This window comes from Diabrotica undecimpunctata, chromosome 6 (assembly GCF_040954645.1).
Source record: "Diabrotica undecimpunctata isolate CICGRU chromosome 6, icDiaUnde3, whole genome shotgun sequence".
In the NCBI taxonomy this organism is placed as follows: Eukaryota; Metazoa; Arthropoda; class Insecta; order Coleoptera; family Chrysomelidae; genus Diabrotica; species Diabrotica undecimpunctata.
This window is the reverse complement of record NC_092808.1, coordinates 59,951,630-59,972,022: the sequence shown is the minus strand read 5'-3', so window position 1 is coordinate 59,972,022 and position 20,393 is coordinate 59,951,630. Positions and strand designations below refer to the sequence as shown.

Below are 20,393 nucleotides of genomic sequence, written 5' to 3'. Positions count from 1 at the left end.
AATATCGAAAGAGTCGAGCAATATACATATCTAGGCACCAATTTAAATAGCCAATGGGACCACTCAACAGAAATTAAACAGCGAATAATAAAAGCAAAAGCAGCATTCGTTAGAATGAGAACCATTTTCAACAGTCGGGACATATCATTAAAAACAAAATGCCGTCTATTGAACTGCTACATATTCACAGTTCTGCTCTACGGAATGGAAGCATGGACACTGACTGTTGCATCTATGAATCGGCTCGAAGCTTTCGAAATGTGGTGTTATAGGCGCATCTTACGTATATCCTGGGTTGACAGAGTTACTGATGTGGAGGTAGTGCGTAGAATGGGGAAAGAATGTGAAATTCTCATGACCGTCAAAACTAAAAAGTTGGAATATCTAGGACATGTAATGAGAAATCCAGAACGTTACGGCCTTCTCCAGCTGATTCTCCAAGGGAAAGTAAATGGTAAGAGAGGACCGGGAAGAAGACGCATTTCCTGGCTTCAAAATTTACGAAAGTGGTATAACACGACTACCACTGAACTGTTCCGCGCTGCAATAAATAAAGTAAAGATAGCCGTGATGATCGCCAACATCCGGAACGGATAGGCACTTTAAGAAGAAGAAGAAGATAGATTCGGTGTAAAATTACAAAAATATAAAGTATGTACAATAATTCAAAAATATATTTTATTTTTATTTAGTTATTCACATTTTTCCAAAAAATTTAAAAAACAGACATGATTTTGAATGTTGATAAAAGTTTAATGTAAAAGTTTGTATAAGTAAATTTACTTAAAAAAATTATTTATTAACCCCCTCCCTTAAGATAGACAAAATGACCTGACTCCCAGAATTGATTTTAATTTTTTTACGTTCAATTTTACCACCCCACTCTCCCTCCTCCCAAAAACTTTTTTTTTGCATTTTTGATCAAAAACTATAATCTATGATTTTTTCAGATTTTCTTCAAAACAAAAAGGTTTTGAACAAAAGCCAAAAAGGTTTGGGGGATTTTCCCCATTTTATAGATTTCAAAATAGATAAAATTAAGGTTTTTATTGATTAGGTATATATATATTTTAATTTAAAATAGAGACCTTAACGACATTGAACAATTGGGCAAAACACCTCTAAAACTCCAAAAAAACATGTTTTTGCGGTTTTTAAGGGGTTTTGCTGGGTTAGTCATATTTTTCGATCGATCCAACCTAAATCAATTTTTTTATTTTTTACGTTTTGTGATTAAAAAATAAGACAGCGCAATTTTAGCCCGCCAACCGCCTTCCCCTATCCCATAAACGTCATTTTCGTATTTATTATTCTTTTTTTCGGTAAAAAGAAGAGAATGCAAGTCCATTTTTTTTATTTTGTGTATTTGATCCAAAACTGTATCTCTGATATTTTTTCAGATTTTTTCGTAAGGTTTCCCATCTCCAAAATCCCAAGAACTGTTTTTTAAGGGTTTTGGGAGATTTTCTCCATTTTAAAAAACAGTTTTTCCGATTTTTTAAAATGGTGCACCATACGAAACAATCTGAAAAAATCAGAGATATAGTTTTTGATCAAATACACAAAAAAATTGGACCTCCAGCCACCTCCAAAAAAAGATGTACGCTTCTTCCGAAAAAAAAAAATGCATTTAGGTTATGTAGACTCACCCTAAGGGTTTATTAGAATAGACTTGTGCTAAGTCTTATTTTTTACTCACATAAAAAGTAAAAATAGAAAATTGATTCAGGTTGGGTCAATGTAAAAAAATATGTTTAACCTCCCCAAAACCCTAAAAATGTGAAAAACGTGGTTTTTTGGACGGTTCAAACGTGTTTCGCCCAATTTTTTAATGTCCTAAAGTCCTCATTTAATATCGAATATATATAACCTATAAAAAACCTTGATTTAATATATTTTGAAGTCTATAAAATTCAATTCAAATAGAAAGTAGAAAGAACAGCAGTACTAAATGTGTATTTATAAACTTCTTCAAGTGTTTTAATAGTTGACAAAATTGGGGACTAATTTACTTCTCATTAATTCAATACATTTTAAAAAATCTATGATGATGATCCAGGTCGCCGAACGACCAGAAAATTTACAAGATTTAAAATATAGAATTAGATTATAAATTCTTAATATAACTCCAGAAATGATCCACAATGTTCCAGAGGATTGATTGAATATAGAATATTCAATATGAACGAAACCGGTAAGTCTACGGTCCAAAAACCTGGAAAGGTTTTAGCTACTAAGGGCCAACATCAGGTGAGCTCTGCCACAAGTTGGGAAAGATGCAGCAACATTACGATTGTCGGCACTTTGGAGTGCTTCAGGTGCATACATACCGCCCATGTTTATATATCCTAGGCAGAGGATGTCACCTCAGTTAGAGAAAAGTGGACCAGCTGGAGCCATATACAAATGCTCCCATAATGGCTGGGCAAATGAAGACCTCTTTATGCAGTGACTCACACATTTCAAAGACAACGTAAAACCAACAAAGGAAGATCCCGTCTTATTGATCATGGACAATCACGGGACTCACATCTCTCTTGATAGTTATGATATAGATCTAATCTCATACATGTTGTCTCAATACCACCTCACACATCACATAAACTACAGCCTATGGATTTATCGTTTTATGGCCCCTTAAAGAAATCATTCAATATACAGGGTGACAGGTTCTTGGGGGAAAACCAATTTCGGAAGATTTCTATATATGACAGCATCTATATTTATTGAAGCTTACTTAAAAGTCGCAAAGATAGATAAAGGAGTTTCAGAGTTTAGCGCTTCAGAGAACTTATCGTACAGCCTTGAAAATTTTACTGATATAGACTTTGTCACTTAACAATACACTTAGTCATCGTCGACTGTGAAAACGTTTATGAACCAGCACTTGGTGCAACTCTTCATGACCACAATCATTTGATGATAAACCAAATCCAAAAAATTACAAAAAACAACACTCAGTAATTATGACTGGTACCCCTATGAAAACGGTTTTGGAAGAAACACAAAAGAAGAAAAAATTAGGGACTTAAAAGCCAAGTGTAGATTAGAAAAAGATATACTGGATCTAAAGGTCGTCCCGAATCTGAAGCTAAAAATGTTAAATAGTGAAAAAAGTAAACAATTAAATGTTAAAAATAAATCCCAAATAAAATTGGGCGCATTAAAACGAAAGGTTACCAATAAAGGTGTAGAAGACAAATTAATTTTGACGAATCCTCCTTCGAAGAAGATATATATGACTCAAAAATATCTGATTACAGTTTTGAATTATTTTCCGAAAACACTGAAATGTGTTGAGTTTGGTATAAAAATTAAACTATGGTAAAGATGTGTGTTTTGTGGACAATGGGCTCACGCTGAGTGCAGTGGATATGATTGCCCGGAAAACTATCAGTTTGACTTTTGTTCTATGAACTAAGTCATTTGTTGTATGTCTGCTAACTTATTTATCTGCTTATCTAGTTTTCGTTCATGTATTTAATGTTTTCGTATATAGCAATACCATTAGTTGTCTCATTATTTTCTTATTATTACTACTGTCGAAATTACCCCAAACCTCTTTCGGAATTACCCCGGTGGTCGGGGAAATACCGACATCTTATGAAATATTGTTTTTATACCTAAATGAAATATTGTTTTACCATCATTACATACCCAATAGATGCGCAAAATTCAGTTCAGCGTCAGCCGCTGAACAGTATGGACGTGGAGCAGAAGCGACACCTAAAGACCGCCGAGGAGCTGCAGCGTTGAGTCGAAGCCGGACTTATCAGTCTGGCAAGTGAAAAAGTAAACGGGCTTAGCCCGTCGCGATACTCCCTGTGCTACGATTGGGATGACACTGTGAGGTGTAATATTTTAGAAATTACACCTGGCAGACACGGCCCCAAGGGCAGAGCGGTGAGAAATTCAAGCGGATTCCACTCTAGTTCTGCCTAGAGCGTGAACTTCCGAATAGTACTGGGTGGCACCCAGAAGCCGTGCTGACAACGGGTCAGACGGTCAAAAAATAAGCTTTCCTCCAAAGGTTAGGACTTCCACCCACACGCGAATATGGATCGCTCACAAATAACACCTATACAGTGGATTGCCTTTCCACTAGAGGAAGACATAAAACCAAGAATGGTTTTAAAAGGACTACCTCCAAACACAGACGTTACAGAAATGTTCAATATTCTCAAAGAAGAGTATAATATTGAATGTGAATCGATAAAGAACATGATTTCCAGAAAGAGTGATAAAAAAAGTCTACCAATCTTTGTGCTGACACTGGAGAAGGAGGACGTGGAAAAAGCCAGGAACATCATTAATCTGATGCAAATGAAGGTCCACATCGACGACCTCAGAAAGGCAACTGGGCCCACGCAGTGTTTCAACTGCCAGGGGTACCACCACGCGCAGAGAGCGTGTTTTAAGACACCTCGATGCGTACGATGCGGAGAAAATCACTCCACAAGAAACTGCCAAATGTCCCGAGAATAGAAGGCAAAATGTGCCAACTGCCAGGGGCAACACCCGACAAACTTCAGAGGATGCCACAGATGTCCAATCTGGGGAAAAAAACATCCACAGAGACAACAGGCCCCGCAAAAAAGGCCGCAATAAACATCAAGCGGACCTTCCTACGCACAGGCAGCGAAAGCGCAAAATATCTAGACCATCTTGATCTCGAAACAACAGCAAGACGGCCTAGTGAACTCAGTTAAGGAGCTGGTCACTAGAATTGTCCACGAGGCGATCGCAGATATAAAGCTAGCACTAAACTAGAGCAAGCAAATAGGGGATACTTGAGGATAGGCTCTTGGAACCCAGGAGGCATAAGGACCAACAAGAATATACTGGACGAACTGGTAAATAGATATGAAATGGACGTCGTGGCAATACAAGAAACAAAGCTCACGAACAACATCAACATCAAGTTTCCAGGCTACGACATACTCAGGAACGACAACACAGCAAGATCAGGTAACACAGCAATATTAGTGAAAAAACACCACAACTAAATACTATGGAAGCCACAACAATAAGAGTACAAATGAGGCAAGGAGAAGTCAGAATTACCTCCGGCTACGTAAGACCACAAGACCTACTGACTGAAGACGACTTAAATACGTTCTTAAACGACGAACCCTAAATCATAATAGGAGACCTAGACGCAAGATCCCCAAACTAGAACGACAGAGCTACGAACAGAAACGGAAGACTACTAAACACATACATAGAAAATAATGACGACGTTATGGCAATGGGCCCCACAGACCCAACGTATTACCCAGAAAACGGACTTCCTACATACATAGACATTGTAGTAGCAAGCAACCTAGGACTACAAACAGAAATACCACATAAGAGACATTGAGGAGCAAGGACCAAATATGCAAAATATTTGGAGGCTCCAGAGAATACTGAGAAACAACAGAAAGCAAATCCCTCCATTACATGGAGAAAAGGGAATAGTCTACACCACAGAGGAAAAAGCAGAGGTAATGAGAAGTACTCTCGAAAGATAGTGTACAGTAAATTACCACCCAGACGAGGACATCGACTTCATAGAAGAAGTCGAAAGACAAAGAGGAAGACCCGAAAACCCGAACGAAATCATCCCTCATACATCACCAGAGGAGTTAAAAGAGCTAATTAAATAGCTCGCCGAAAAAAGCACCTGGTCCCGATCAAATAACAAACAGGGCTCTAAAATACTTACCAGCGAGAGTCATAGTATATCTAACAAATATAATTAACGCGATGCTAAGTTTCAAGAAATTCCCAAACAGATGGAAAGAGGCCTATGTCATAATGTTACCAAAGCCCGGAAAAAACAGCACATTCCCACAAAACTACAGGCCAATAAGCTTACTACCTGCAATCACCAAGATTGTAGAGAGAATAATACTCAGCAGACTCCAAGCTGAAACAGACAGATTAGATATAATACCCGAAGCCCAATTCGGTTTTAGATCAGAAGCCTAAATTTAGAACAGCCTAAGAGAAGCAGTCAACGTACCGAGATACGTAGCAGAAAGATTCCTCTTTAGAGAACTACAACAAATCAGAGTGACTGATACAATGAAAGAAAAAGCTAGGACAAAGTTCGCGGAGATAGAGAACCACCCCAGCCACATATTGCGAGATAAAATGAGGTAATGAGGTACGACGCTTTCCACAGATGGAAGCACAAAAGACCCAAAAAACAAATAGAAGAATAAAATCATAATACTAAAGAAAAAATCAACAATCAGACCAGAGAGAAAACAAAACACCAGAGAGAAAACACTTAAAAAAACAACAACAACGCACAATGAAGATAGTTCGTAGCTCATAACATTCGTGGACAATCGCAACGTACAGCGTGGACCCAGTTAATTTTAAGTAGATAATTTATTATATTAATATGCACTAATTCTGATTTTATGTTTCAGGCATCCTACAAAAAAAAATCCAAAAAACGGCTTCGGCCACCAAAAAAATCAAAACACTACTAACAAAAACCGGCGCAAGCCACAAAAAAAATATTAACAAAAACCATTAAAACCCCGGAAACGTAGGGTCCAACCCCTTGAGCACCAAGTCGCCGAACTGAGCCTAGCTCAGAGCGGAGACTTGAGCCCCAAGTAAGATATTTTAGTTCGCGGATAATCCACATTAGGATAACAGGAATATAGCGACAATGCGCTGTCCTAAGTTTTGAATTCGGTTAGGAAACCATGTTGGGGTTCTATTACCCAGAATCTTCACATGAAGAGCAATTGGCTGATAGTTGTGCCCCTATCACGCATTAGAGTGCTATAGGGGGAAAGGGATGGTCTGGAGCATTGGAGCGCGATGGAAAGACTCTTGTTTTTACTCGAGTTAATACACCTCGCTCCAATGAATTGTTACACCCGAACGTAATTCTTAGGGGTGAACATTTCTCACAGGCTGGGTTTAATTAAATTGCTTGTTTGCTTGCTGCGGAAAATTCCAATTATAGTATAGGTATTTTCACAAAAAACGTAACTAATATAGAATAAATCTGAAAATTCAAATTGTCTTAAGGTGTCGGGATTCCCCCGGTCTATTCTACATACTTCGTGTTTAATATAATTTAATTCAAAATTGACTATTTTCAAAAAAAAATGTATTCCATAATTTTTCCCCTTACTGTAGATAATTTAGTAATTACTTGTTTACTTGAAAATAACCAACTACAACATTTTTGAGTCAAATATATTACCAAGTAAAATATTCGCAAAATAAGTTTACAAAATTGTTAAGTTTACAAAAGGTAGAGGTAAAGAAATTTATCTAATCGACACAAGAAATAAAATCGGAACATACAGAGAACAAATTTACAAATACAGCAATATTATACAGATAATTATAAAAGCTCTGTTATAAAACTTAAAAGACTTCATCATCATAATAACATTAATAAATCTGCATTAAAAAATTTCTGAGAGCAAGAAATTGCCATATATTCCAAATGAATTAGTAAATATACTTGTATGTAGGCCATAACAAAGCTTAATAGTATCAGATTTTGTTAGTGTTACACTCGGTTTTAAATTATAGCAGATTGTATACATTATTTAAAAAAGTTTACTCTGTTAAGTACGACAATCTTGGATTTAATATGACCTTTGACAGCGTTGCCTTATACTAATATAGGTCTACGTTTCACTATACATGTAAACTATAAAATAGTTATATATTTATAAGTATACTCTACCTTATAAATTTTTATTTTCTCCGTCGGCGGTTCATAGGGTTTTATCGATCTGGACCGTTCTTTTCTTATACAGGTCTTTATCGTACATAATTTCGGTTGAATTTGATGTGTCTCGGCACAAATGAAACTCGCTCTTTCATTTTCCAAAGTAGAAAAAAGTTTCTTTGAGAATTGACAAATTGGTCTACAAGATGATTTAGACTTGTTTTTCTCGGAATTTTCTAACTCATTAGGTGTTTGTTGTTTTGGAAGCTCTGAAGATAATTCGGATGTGGTTGTTTTCGACGATGATTTAGGTCGTGGTATCGAAGTCTTTGGTAACAGCTCACATATTTTTTCTGAACCAGCATTCACCTCATTGGGAGTCTCACACTTCCCACAACTAGGTGTTACTGGTCTCTTTTTTGTTTCTGCAGCTTCTTCGTTTACCTTGTAATAAACAAAAGTGGACAAAACAGCTTTGTTATTACTTCTTTTACTTGCACTGGGAACACCTTTTTTACGATTATTTTGATTTTTATATTTTTTCATGGGACTCGGATCCAAAACACATAATACGTCTCTGTGGATGTAATTCTTATATTCGACAGATTGGAGATCGTGTTTCTTTTTATTATAACTTAATAATTTTGCGTTTATTCCTGAACAGGATTGAGATGTCCTATCATAGAACGATTCCCACATATTTAGACTTACATTATTAATTTTTAAACAATACAAAATTAACAAACTTTTCTTTTTAAACAGCACTTACAAAAATGTCACAAAATATAAAACTGTCTACAAAAAATTGACAAGACAGAAGTGACAGTTGTATCTCTATAGATATGAATGTGATGTTCATATGAATATGTTATAACACTGACAATAAAAAAAATCTAATTATATATACATATATATATATATATATATATATATATATATATATATATATATATATAATTTTTGTCTTGTTTATTATCATCATCATTCTCTTTGACTTTTTCTCTGACTTTCTAATCACATTCCTTCATAAATTTTTATCTTTGGGTCATACCAATTTTTGCCGTTTTGCCCAATGTATTATGTAACAGAGCCCTAAAATTGGCATTGCGAATCCGCCTGCTACGCTGCTACGTGTTCTCGGTCTTACTTTATGGTGTCTTGGACTGTAAATAAAAGTCATCTAAATCGATTTGAGGCTTTCGAAATGTGGTGCAATAGAAGAATTTTAAAAGTTTCCTGAAAGAATAACCAACAAAATTCTTTAACTATAGCTTACTTAGTGCACACGCCCGTACAGAAGAAAAGGAAGATGACTAAAAAGATAAATTCTACGACACCTTGGACAAAGAATATAATCGATGTCCATGTCATGACATGAAAATAATTCCTGGGGACCTGAATCTTTCCAAACAACTATAGGATGTGAGAGCTTACATAAAGAGTCAAATGATAACGGGTTGAGACTAATAAACTTTGCAAGCACCAAAAACATAATACTAGGAGGAAAATATTTCGCAATAATATGATACACAAAGGAAAATGGAAATCCCCTGCCAATGAAACAAGGAAATGGACAGCTTGGAGGCGGGGGAAAATCTGGAGGAGTTGTGGACAAAATGTAGAAACATAATAACTGAGAAGGTAACGGAAATATTGGGGAAAACTAAACCAGGTAAACAAAATGAATGGTTTAACAAGGAGTGCCAAAAAGCAACAGATAATAAAAATAGAGCATACCTAAAGAAAAATCAAGCTGGATGCACTAGGAAAATAAAGGAGTAGAAAGCATAGGATAACTAAGAAATCACAACAAAACTTAAAAGTTCTACAGAAATCTAAACAAAATGAGCAAAGAGTTTAAGTCAAGAATAGGGAGCTGTAAGTATGGAGAAGGAAATATCCTAAGTAATACAGTTCCAATCTTGAACCGATGGGTTGACTGTTTCGTCGCAAAAATGTAATGCTCATCATATCGAAGAAGCAGATAACACCCCAGCATATCGAAATGATTGGGATCTATTCAACCCAAACTAAAGACTACATACCATTGAAGAGGTTGCCCAAACATTTAAAGGGTTTAAAAATAGTAAACCACCAGGAACTGATCAAATTTGCAGTGAGCTCTACAAGAATGGTGGCGACGCCATGCTACAGACACTGGATAAACTTTTACTTTTTGTCTGGCAAAATGAGACCATGGTCTGTGAATGATGATCTCGATGCGTGATATATGTCCGTTACATAAAAAAAGGTGATCAGTTCCAGTGTGACAACTACAGAGGTATAATCCTGTTAGCAACTGCTTACAAAATACTAGCAAGTATTCTTTACAAAAGTTTAAGTGGGCATAGTTGGAAAATACCAGGTCGGAATCACTAAATAAAAATCAACAATTAACCAGATTCATTCAATAAGACAGATCCTCTAAAAAAACATTACAATTTAACATTGAAACCCATCACCTATTTGACGTCTTCAAAACCGCATCCGACAGTGTTAAGAGAACAATGCTATAACAATCAATGCGTGAGTTTGGTATAACAAAGTTATCCGATTAACGAGAATGAGAATGTCTGATTTAAAAGCCAGTTTTAGGAAACAGTGAGAGAATTCTCGATCCCTTGAGATAAAGGATGGAATCAGTCAATCCTGGCTTGCATCCTATTTAATATTGCTTTGAAAAAGGCGGTCCAAGACACACGAACTAGAGACGGCGGTACAACATACAAATCTTAGCACATGGCAGTTTTGTAAAATTTTCCTTTCAGATTCATTGAAATATTTCTGTCACATAACACACCGCTCGCCTCCTTCTATTTCATTTGTCCTGAGCTATTTCCCCATTACGCTGTATACCGTCTTTAAAATTATTACTTTTCACAATCATTTTACCCTCTAAAGTTATCATATCATTTGAGGTAGTAAATGCCTCTTTAAATGAGCATTCCAAATGCTCTGTTTTTGTCTTACCAAGTCCTTTCTTCAAGAAATGTTACCTAGGGTTTACTTATTATCTGATCCAAAATTACATCCATTGATGTTGATTTGTTGTATAAATCTAATCTGATTTTCGGATATTTCAGTTTCTTCACCTATCCCTATATCAATATCAAATAGCTTTATCGGCCCTCTGTTTATGCATAATTGAACATCTTTATTTTTGTAAACAACGAACTTCCCTCATTCGATTAAACAAACCTCATTTGTCCAACTGCTTTACCGTTCTTTACTTTTTGAACTGATTTAACCTAGTTCTTTCTACCTTGTCTCTTGATTGTAAGCAATTTGTATTCTCCTTCTTTCAAGCGCATCTACAAACACCATAGTCTGATCTGTAAGATATTCAATATTCCAAGACCCTATCCTGATTTTTCTAAACTGTAATGGTCTTCCACTTCCCTTGTTCATTATACCTTTATTAGTTTGTTCATATTTCTATTGTGGTCTCTTTATATTTTAAAAATGTCATATAGTGGTTTAAAGCTGGGAGCTAGTCCATAACACACAGAAGTATTAAATATGTTTTTGTGGGATTAAGCTACAATAATCCTTTTAATTATTTAAAAATAAAATTTTTAAATAATTAAAAGGATTATCACAACCAATAATTGTTTCAGAAACTTGCTATACAAAAATATATTAAAAAAAGGTTCAGTATGGGCGGTATCTCATTATTCTTAAAATAACCAACATTACATGGATTTGTTAAAGATTTATCAAACAACTTTAACAGATTGTGATATATGCTTAGATAAAGGGATTTCCTTGCAGATTAAAATTAGTAAAAACACTTTCACTATTGCTTCACGTTGGCTATTACCAACTTTTTGCACTATTTGTTAGTCTATGTATTTGAATAATTAACAACAACACCGCGTTATGAACACGAAAGACCAACAAACGTCTCCTCACTGTATAGTGAAGTATATCTTACACATATGATGAATTATTTCTTTTTACTTACTAAGTGAGGATGTTTGTCAAGATGTTTGATTGGAAGCAATTATCCATAAAAATTACACATCTTGACAAACATCCTCACTTGGCAGTAAAATAAACCAATTCATCATATGTAAGATATACCCAATGACCATCATTGCAGTTTTCCCTGATGATGCCTATGAAAATAGGCGAAATATATTGAATATAGTAAAAATAGTATACTTTGTCTATCAGCTGTTCACCCAATGATTTCCCTCCTTTGAATTTAAATGAACCAACTGTTATCAACTAAATTATATTCTAAAATATAAACAGACAGTAACATGGTATAACCAAGATATGAGACACCAGTGAAACAAAGGGTAAATACATAGGAGTCCAAAATTTGGAACATTTAATTAAAAGAAGTAGTAAAAAGTCTATACATTATTTCATTTCATTTAATCAAATTACAATCGAATTACAATACATTTAAAGGTGGCATATAAACACAGACAGCTTCAAAAATATACTAATCTTGATAAAAAGATTGAACATATCTGCAGTACCTACAGAGACGTCGCATTTTAGTAGATGGAGGAGGACATAAAACATTGTTACCATTCTTCGATTTCTTCTCTTTTCCACATGAACAGCAAATAGACAGTTCATTTATTTCATCATCTGGTAACAACACTTTTTTTCGGTGTCCGCAATCACAGCATAATACTAGTGCGTACTTCTCACTATCTTTTTTAGCGTTACTGCACTTGCATTGCTTTTTATGCTGACTACGAATAATTTTTGGGACTATTGATGAATACCGTGCTTGAATAGCTGCATGACAAGGACAGTCCTTGCAGCAAGTACAAGGTCCTTTAGGTTTAGGACTACTATTTTGGGGTTTACCTACTTGACATGGACATCTTCTACAACATCTACACTTTTCATGACCATACATATCACCTACACCTCCAATTTTCATATCGTCTCCGGCATATCGTCCATCTGTAGGGACGTCGCCAAGTCCACCTCCAAAAGCAGTTACAGGACTACCATCAGGTCCAATACCAAATTGTCCAGGACCCATACCAGCTAGTCCAGGTCCAAAGCCAGGTCCTGCTCCAAAACCGGGCATTCCAGGCCCAGCTCCAAAACCGGGCATTCCAGGTCCAGCTCCAAAACCGGGCATTCCAGGCCCAGCTCCAAAACCGGGCATTCCAGGTCCAGCTCCAAAACCGGGCATTCCAGGTCCAGCTCCAATACCGGGCATTCCAGGTCCAGCTCCAACACCAGGTAGTCCAGGTCCAGCTCCAATACCAGATACATCAGTTCCAATAGCAACTCCTTCAGCTCCAATACCAGGTCCGTCAGGTCCAACACTAACTCCAGCACCACCTACACCACCAACAGCTGTTCCTTCGTCTACATCAGCCCCTGATATTAAACCTTTTTTCTTTCGTGAACCTACAATTTGTTTCTTTTTGGATCCATTCGTTTTCTTTTTATCATCATCTCTACCTGGAAAGCCGGTCCAAAAAGACAGTGGTTCTTTATATGAACGGCATATAGGTGGACAGCAATATGGTTGGCAGCACGGGATACAACATCTCGGTACGCATGGGCTGCAGCAAAAGTTTGCACATGATTTAGGTAAGAAGCAAGACATGGAACATTGTATACTTTAAAAATTTTGACTTAATTTTAATTAATTTCTAAATAGATTTGATGTAAATGTCAGTTAGACAAATCAAAGTTGGTGATTTATAGAATAGATAACAAGTAAATCCTACCTCTCATAGAGTGTACTTCAATTTTTTACTAAATTTAAAATTTGTTTTTGTCTCTCTTATACTTAAAGTAATTTGCGGCATCGATACCTTTTATCTACTTTTAACTTTTTATTGTATATCTTAATAAAATTGTTATAATTAGATTAAATATTGAAATATTTCGACGGGGACATTACTGTCGAAAATATTGAGAAATATAATTAGAAAGACTGATTTCAGCAAAAAAAAAAACAGCAAAAATAAATACGATGAATTCACTTTACATTGTGAAACACAACTAGATAACATTTCTGAACGCGAAACAATGCTTGTTTACTAAAATCTACACACCACTCTTTTCATGCATAATTGGCTGATTGTTCTTACTTTCCGTAATAATCCGGCAGCTGTGTACCTCTCTCTATGCATGGAAAGGTGAATAGTTAAAAACTATTCTATGTTATGTAAAATTTTTCACTGAATACGAATATATAGGTCCCATATCAAAAGGAGATACATTTAGTGGTACCAATTTTTAAAAACAATTTGTTTTATAAATAAATTTTCAAATTTTAATATTTAAATTTACAACTAGTCCCATCGTAAAGTACGACTAAAAATACATTAAAAATGCTATACATGTTATATATAAAAAGTTTATTGTTTACAATTTACTAAACATTTAACTTAAGTAGATAAATCGAAGATTTTGGCTGATTTTGGCTAACTTTTAGTCCTCGTAACTCTTCACATGGTGCATATTTCTCTAAAAGCTGCACATAAATAGAAAGTTTGAACCTATTTTTACAATTTACCATTGCAAAAAATGGAAGAAACTTTTTTCATTGAGTTAACAAGCAATAAACAAATAGCTTTTCGCCCTTGCAGAATCAACAAGCACACTTACATACTTACAACGTACAGGCAGTACGTTGTAGACCTTAGGCATGCTTCAAGCGGTTATGAAATTTTAAAATAGCTACTATTTACCACGCATAATATCAACGCCTACTAGCTAGCCGTGTGCTGGTTAATTCGGGAAGGGCGAAAAGCTATTTGTTTATTACTTGTTAACTCAATGAGAAAGAAAGTTTCTCTAATAATATAATAAATGAGAAAGAATAGTAAATTGTCAAAATAGGTTGAAACTTTCTATTTATGTGCAGCTTTTAGAGAAATATGCCCCATGTAAAAAGTTATAAGGACTAAAAGTAGACAAAATCTTCGATTTCTCGACTTAAAATTTTTAATAACTCATAAACTATAAACTTTTTTTATATAATATAATTAGCATTTTTAATGTATTTTTAGCCAAAGGGCAGATCTTGGCTAGTTGACTAAAGGGGTTAGTTGATTAATTGTCTCTCCTTCCTCTAATGTGTAGCAGATGTCGCCTCTAGACACGGTACCTGAACTGCCCACTCTTACGCCTCCATTTTTCAATATCGCTGTTATGATCGATTGTGTTTTGTGTCGGTGAGAACGAGAAATCTAGAATCATCTTTCATTCGTCACAAATTTCACTGAATATTATTTTTAAGAAGTAATATACATTGGCTATGATTTGACGGTGATTTATTGGTATCTACGTTAACGCATGTCTATCATACGGACCTCGGAATGACAGGGTGACGCATGGGGCTTTTCGACTAAGTCGTGCCGGGATCTGTTGACTTAGTCGACAAACCCCATTATGTACTTAAATTTCAGAATTTGTAAACTAAGTTGGCATTTTACAAGGGATTAATTAAGTTGATAGTGATATCGAGGTATTTGGAAACTACAAGCAACTATTATATTGCATATGTTTCTCCAAATGTAAATATATCTGAAGCGTTAACCTTCTTTATTTTTGTTATAGCAGAACTGTGAGAACCTACAAGAGAAGAAGTGATAAGGGCAAGACAGCACCCGATATCATTCAACGGGCAGTTTTAACAGTCTTAAATGATGACAGAAATGTTCACAGTGTCGCAAAAGACTTCTCACTTCCACAAAAATTACTTCAGCGTTATGTAGTTAAAGTCAGATCACATGGTGGGAATGTAAAGCAGGAACGTGTAGGTTATTACAATGGGCGACAATTACAATATTACAATATTTCTTTTGAGGAACAAGAGAAACTTGTAGCTATCTAAAACACCTAACACCTAACTACCTAAAACAAGCTTCGTATATGTACTACGGTTTAACCCCCACAGAGCTTAGAAAATTCGCCTTTCAGTATGCCAGTGCAAACCATCTAAGAGTTCCAGATAGCTGGACAAACAATAAAATGGCAGGTCCAGATTTCTATACATCTTATATCAAGAGGAATAGAACATTATCCTTGAGGACACCACAAGCCACCAGTTTGTCAAGAGCCACTTCATTTAACGAATCAAATGTAGACATGTTTTTCATTTTAAAAACGGTATATAAGCTCCTGAATTTGCAAGCATCGGATATTTGGAACGTTGACGAGACGGGTATAGCAACTGTTTAGAAGCCGGATTGAATAGTGGCACGACGTGGCTTCAAGCAAATAGGCAAAATCACGTCCGTAGCAAGAGGAATCCTTGTAACCCTCACTGTTGCAGTTTCAGCAAGTGGAAATACTGTTCCTCCGTTCTTCATTTTCCGAGGGTAAACTACAGGGACCACTTAGAGATGCACCTGTCGGAAGCCTAGAAAATGCAAATCGATCAGGTTGGATGAAAGAACAACATTTTGTAAAATTTGTCAAGTATTTTGTATTTCGCACAAGGTGTTCTAAGGAGCGCCCTGTACTTTTGCTGCTTGACAACCAAGAATCCTACCTTTCTATCGAGACGTAGGATTTTTGTAAGGAAAACGGAGTAATAGTTTTATCTTTACCTCCGCACTGCTCTCATAAATAGCAGCCTCTAGATAGAAGTGTTTACGGGCCCCTAAAAAATACTGCAACTCAGCTATGGACAACTGGATAGTGAACAATCTATGTAAGACATTTTACACATATGATATTCTTGGCATTGAAAATTGAGTCTGCCTCTAACTGCTACGACAACCAATATAATGGCTGGGTTCAGTCAAACAAGGATATGTCGTCTGAATGGGGGTATCTTCACAGAGAGTGAATTCTTGCCATCATATGTGACAGACAGGAGTACACTAGCAAATTAAGAGGAAAACGCTACCGAAAACAACAGAAATATTTGAAGAGTGGAGCAAGCTAAAATCATTACTGAAAACTCTAGAACATTTCCCAGATGTCAACGACGACTTGTCAGCAAACATAGAAGAAGAGACAAACTGCTATTTTAATCGATACAACGATAAAAGATGCTCTCGCAAAGAAAAACAGAATGCAAAAGAAAAGAAAGGTCCACATAATAAAAAATATGCAACCAAGAGAAAACTTGAAAATTTCTTTTCCGGGAAGAAAGCCTTATTCCATCTACGTCTGAGCTTATCATGGCCTTATATCGTCGGAATCTGAGGGTGAAACTAAGTGCTTAGTATGTGAAGAACCCTATCCAAATAGCGCTAGCATTGATCCATTGCAGCAGTAGGCTCACATCAAATGCACAAACAAAAGTAATATCACTTTTTTCATATTTATCAATTGTAATTCAGATGATGATTTGTGAGTTTCGTTTTTAATTGTTAGATTTTATTCATGTCAATGGTCAAAATAAAAGTAAAAAATTTAATACTACTACTACTAAGGATTTCCACAGTTTTCACTGTCTTCCTTCACTCAACCGTTTTCTCCAATTTTCCCTGTCATTCCAGTCTCCATCTCGCAGGGTTCTTTTCTCCATAGCCTCGTCGATTTCATCTCTGAATGACCTTCGGGGTCTTCCTCTCTTTCTTCTTCCAATCGGGCTCCATTCTGTGATTTTGTTTATCCAGCGTCCTCTGTCCGCTCTTCTGACGTGGCCGTACCAGGATAGTCTCTTCTCCTCTATATAGTCGATTATGTCTGATTGCACTCCCATTCTCCGCTTAATCTCTGCGTTTTCAATTCTGTCTCTTTTTGTAAGTCTACAGCTTCTCCTCAGGAACTCCATTTCTACTGCTCTTATTAATTTAAATTAATTAACTCTTAAAAATTTAATCTACATTTATTTTTTAATTGTGTCAATAGTATTAATATCGAGTCAGCACCCCAGGCCGTTAGTCAACTAAACCCACCCCCGGGGCTAGTTGATTTATTTTGCAAGGCAGACAAAATTTGTTTGAAACTTTTTTCTACGGAAAATTCGAATAAATTGAAAATGTACGTACAATACCTGAAGGAGTATAAAACCAGCTGACATATTTGAATTTAACAGTATGCAAAAAATAAATCAGCAAAAATTAATTATTGAAAAAATAAGTCAACAAACTCCGGTCTCCCCTACTTTACGATGGGACTAGTTCTAAACTAAAATATTCAAATTTAAAAATTTATTTAAAATATTGTTTATAAAAATTGGTACACTTTTTGGGATGTTACAAGATTTGTAGAACAGAATTACCCTCTATATTTATTTTGTGAAGGGGACATAATTCAGTCAAAAACTTAAGTACAGCGGATGGTACTGGCATAGTAAATTATTGCAGGATAACCTTTAATTGGTTTTATTTTAACCGTATTATTAAGGCATAAACATTGTAAAACGGTATACAAACCCTAGAACGGCTTTAAATATATTTGGAAACAATCCCAGAATTCCCTCATTTTACCAAAAAAATTGTATAAATACGAAACGCGAATATGGATCTAAAACATAAACCAAAAATAAGTTTGTTCTAGGTCTATCGTAGAGTACTGAATGTATTATACAATACTCACCGCAAAAAAAGAACCGCAAGATTGTAAGAAGAATCCAAAATCATTATCCAAATAAAGAGGAGGGGTAAAGAAAATAATTTACCTGAAATACATGGAAACACCAGAAATAACTACAAAAGAAGAAGTTAATATAAATACGGAGGAAGTTTAAAAACCAATTGAAAAATTGCAGGTAAAGATAGGATACCAAAATGAACTTCTGCAATGTCAAATGACGCCACCAAATTTTTAACGGAGATGGCTAATTTTAGGTTTAAAGTAATTTACATAATCTTGCATAAGGAATATTTTAATAACACATTTTGCAATTTAAACACAGCGGGCTTCTGATCTAAATTTATCAGAAATGATCTTCTTCAGCCTACCTTCATGCATAAACTTTATTAAATGAACCACCCACATGAATTGAAATTTCCAAATTTTAACGTTTATTTTTATAAAGATCTACAGGCACTGAAAGCATAGAACTATTTTTTACAAACATTTCACTTCTAATTAAGATATTTATTAGTGTATTTAAATGTATTTTATAATTTTTCCATGCATTTTACCAATTGTGTATTCCCGAGGCCTTCGATTACTAATTATATAAATCAAAAAAGGATACCTGAATACATGACAAACATACGATAATTACAAGACAAAAAAAAAAAGAAACTCAAGCTCTTGTATGAAGAATCCAAAATTATTACTGATTTTCTTCTTCTATTCTAATATTATCTATTAATATTCTTTTAAAACATATATTGAAAATACCTCCTCCAAGTCAAGAACACGCACAAAAAATATCGAAACACATTAAAAACTTCAGCTTTAAATCTGATATAGTCCGTGGCAGAATACTGTGCATCACTTTGGCTTAACAGCGCCCGCTCTAAATTATCGACGTCCAACTACATAGAAAAATGAGGATATTTACTGGTTATATCAGATCTACTTCCCATTTCTGGCCTCCGATACTCAGCCATACAGCTGCACCTTCTTCACGCAGACAAAAAGCGCTTATAATGGAATACAATAAAATTATGAATATCTCTGAACTGCTTATCCATAGGGATGAACCCTGAATGGCAACAAACCGAATGCGATCCCGAAAGCCATCCTGACATCTTGCTAAACAGCTTGCTGGTGGTGGCTTCAACCTCGATGGTAGATGGATGGAATTGTGGAATCAGAACTCGCCCGACTCTTGACTTAATAAATCCAACAAAAATATGCAACGGTTTTGATCTTCCTCGTCATATGTATATGAAAAACCTTGAATATAATTCACAAGGGACACGGTATCTGTGTAGAAAGCCTATAGTGGGGGAAACTCGCAAAAAAAACTGCGACTGTGAAGCTGCTAGCCACTCCGTTCGTCATCTGGTTGAAGAATGTAAGTTAAGAGCATATTAAGTCTTGAGTGGATAACTGGATTTACTTTTGATATATCTTAATTCTATGTAATGAAATAACACACACTCTGTATTTTTGAAATGATGAAATTACCATGTATACCAAACACTAAATAAATAGTATTATTGTTTTGAGATCACTTTACCATTGGGAGTTGAATCAAATTGAAGTAAATTCTGCTCAATTGAGGGGTATGTGGCCTGGAAGAACGTAACAATATGGATCACATATATCTTAATAATTGAGAGGACGCTGTTGCCTACGGAATAAAAATAGGAGAGAATATATGTAAGTTGAATGAGATAATGGAAAATGTTGTTGGAACGTGTAATAGTATGGGTCGGTGCCACTGAGTCAAAAAACTCGATGAAGTCCCATGGTTCGGATGATTTATAAACTTGTGGCAGTTCAAATCACCTTGTATATATTAAAACACCGTAAACATATATTAAAACAATATTTTCAATGTATTTCTATTTCCTATCGTATACGTTAAACCACCGAAAAAGTATTTTCAACCCTGGAGTTGTGTTTATTATCAACGCTGGAGTTGATAATAAACACATTTTAAAGTTTGTTTATATATCACAGATGGGTATGTATTTCTTTGATCGAGAGCCGCTTTAGGATATTTTGCGCGTCAAATAAACAGGAATTTTTTTCGTTTATGCTTTTGTTTATACCGAGTTGGGTGCACGATTTTTAAAGATAATGAGATCACTCTCGGTCAGGCCGCTGTTAACAGCGTTTAGTTTTATTGGAGTCCGAATTTTTCTTCAAATTCGTAATGTTTTTTCGTTTTTCG

At 35.4% G+C, this 20,393-nt stretch overlaps 1 protein-coding gene across 4 annotated transcripts in view; it reads right to left on the bottom strand.

Moving 5' to 3' along the window:
• LOC140443464 (calpain-A-like) overlaps window positions 1-20,393 on the bottom strand; it is a 343,829-nt gene that overhangs the window by 226,370 nt on the left and 97,066 nt on the right. The window contains exon 1 of one of the 4 annotated variants that reach the window (XM_072534745.1): window positions 7,712-8,490. The exons of 2 other annotated variants lie outside the window; for them this stretch is intronic. In XM_072534745.1, coding sequence (XP_072390846.1) covers window positions 7,712-8,395 — 684 coding nt within the window. In that variant the 5' untranslated portion in view covers window positions 8,396-8,490. Of the gene's footprint in view, window positions 1-7,711; window positions 8,491-20,393 lie in introns of those variants that run through there. One more of the 4 variants, XM_072534746.1, reaches the window with a different exon arrangement.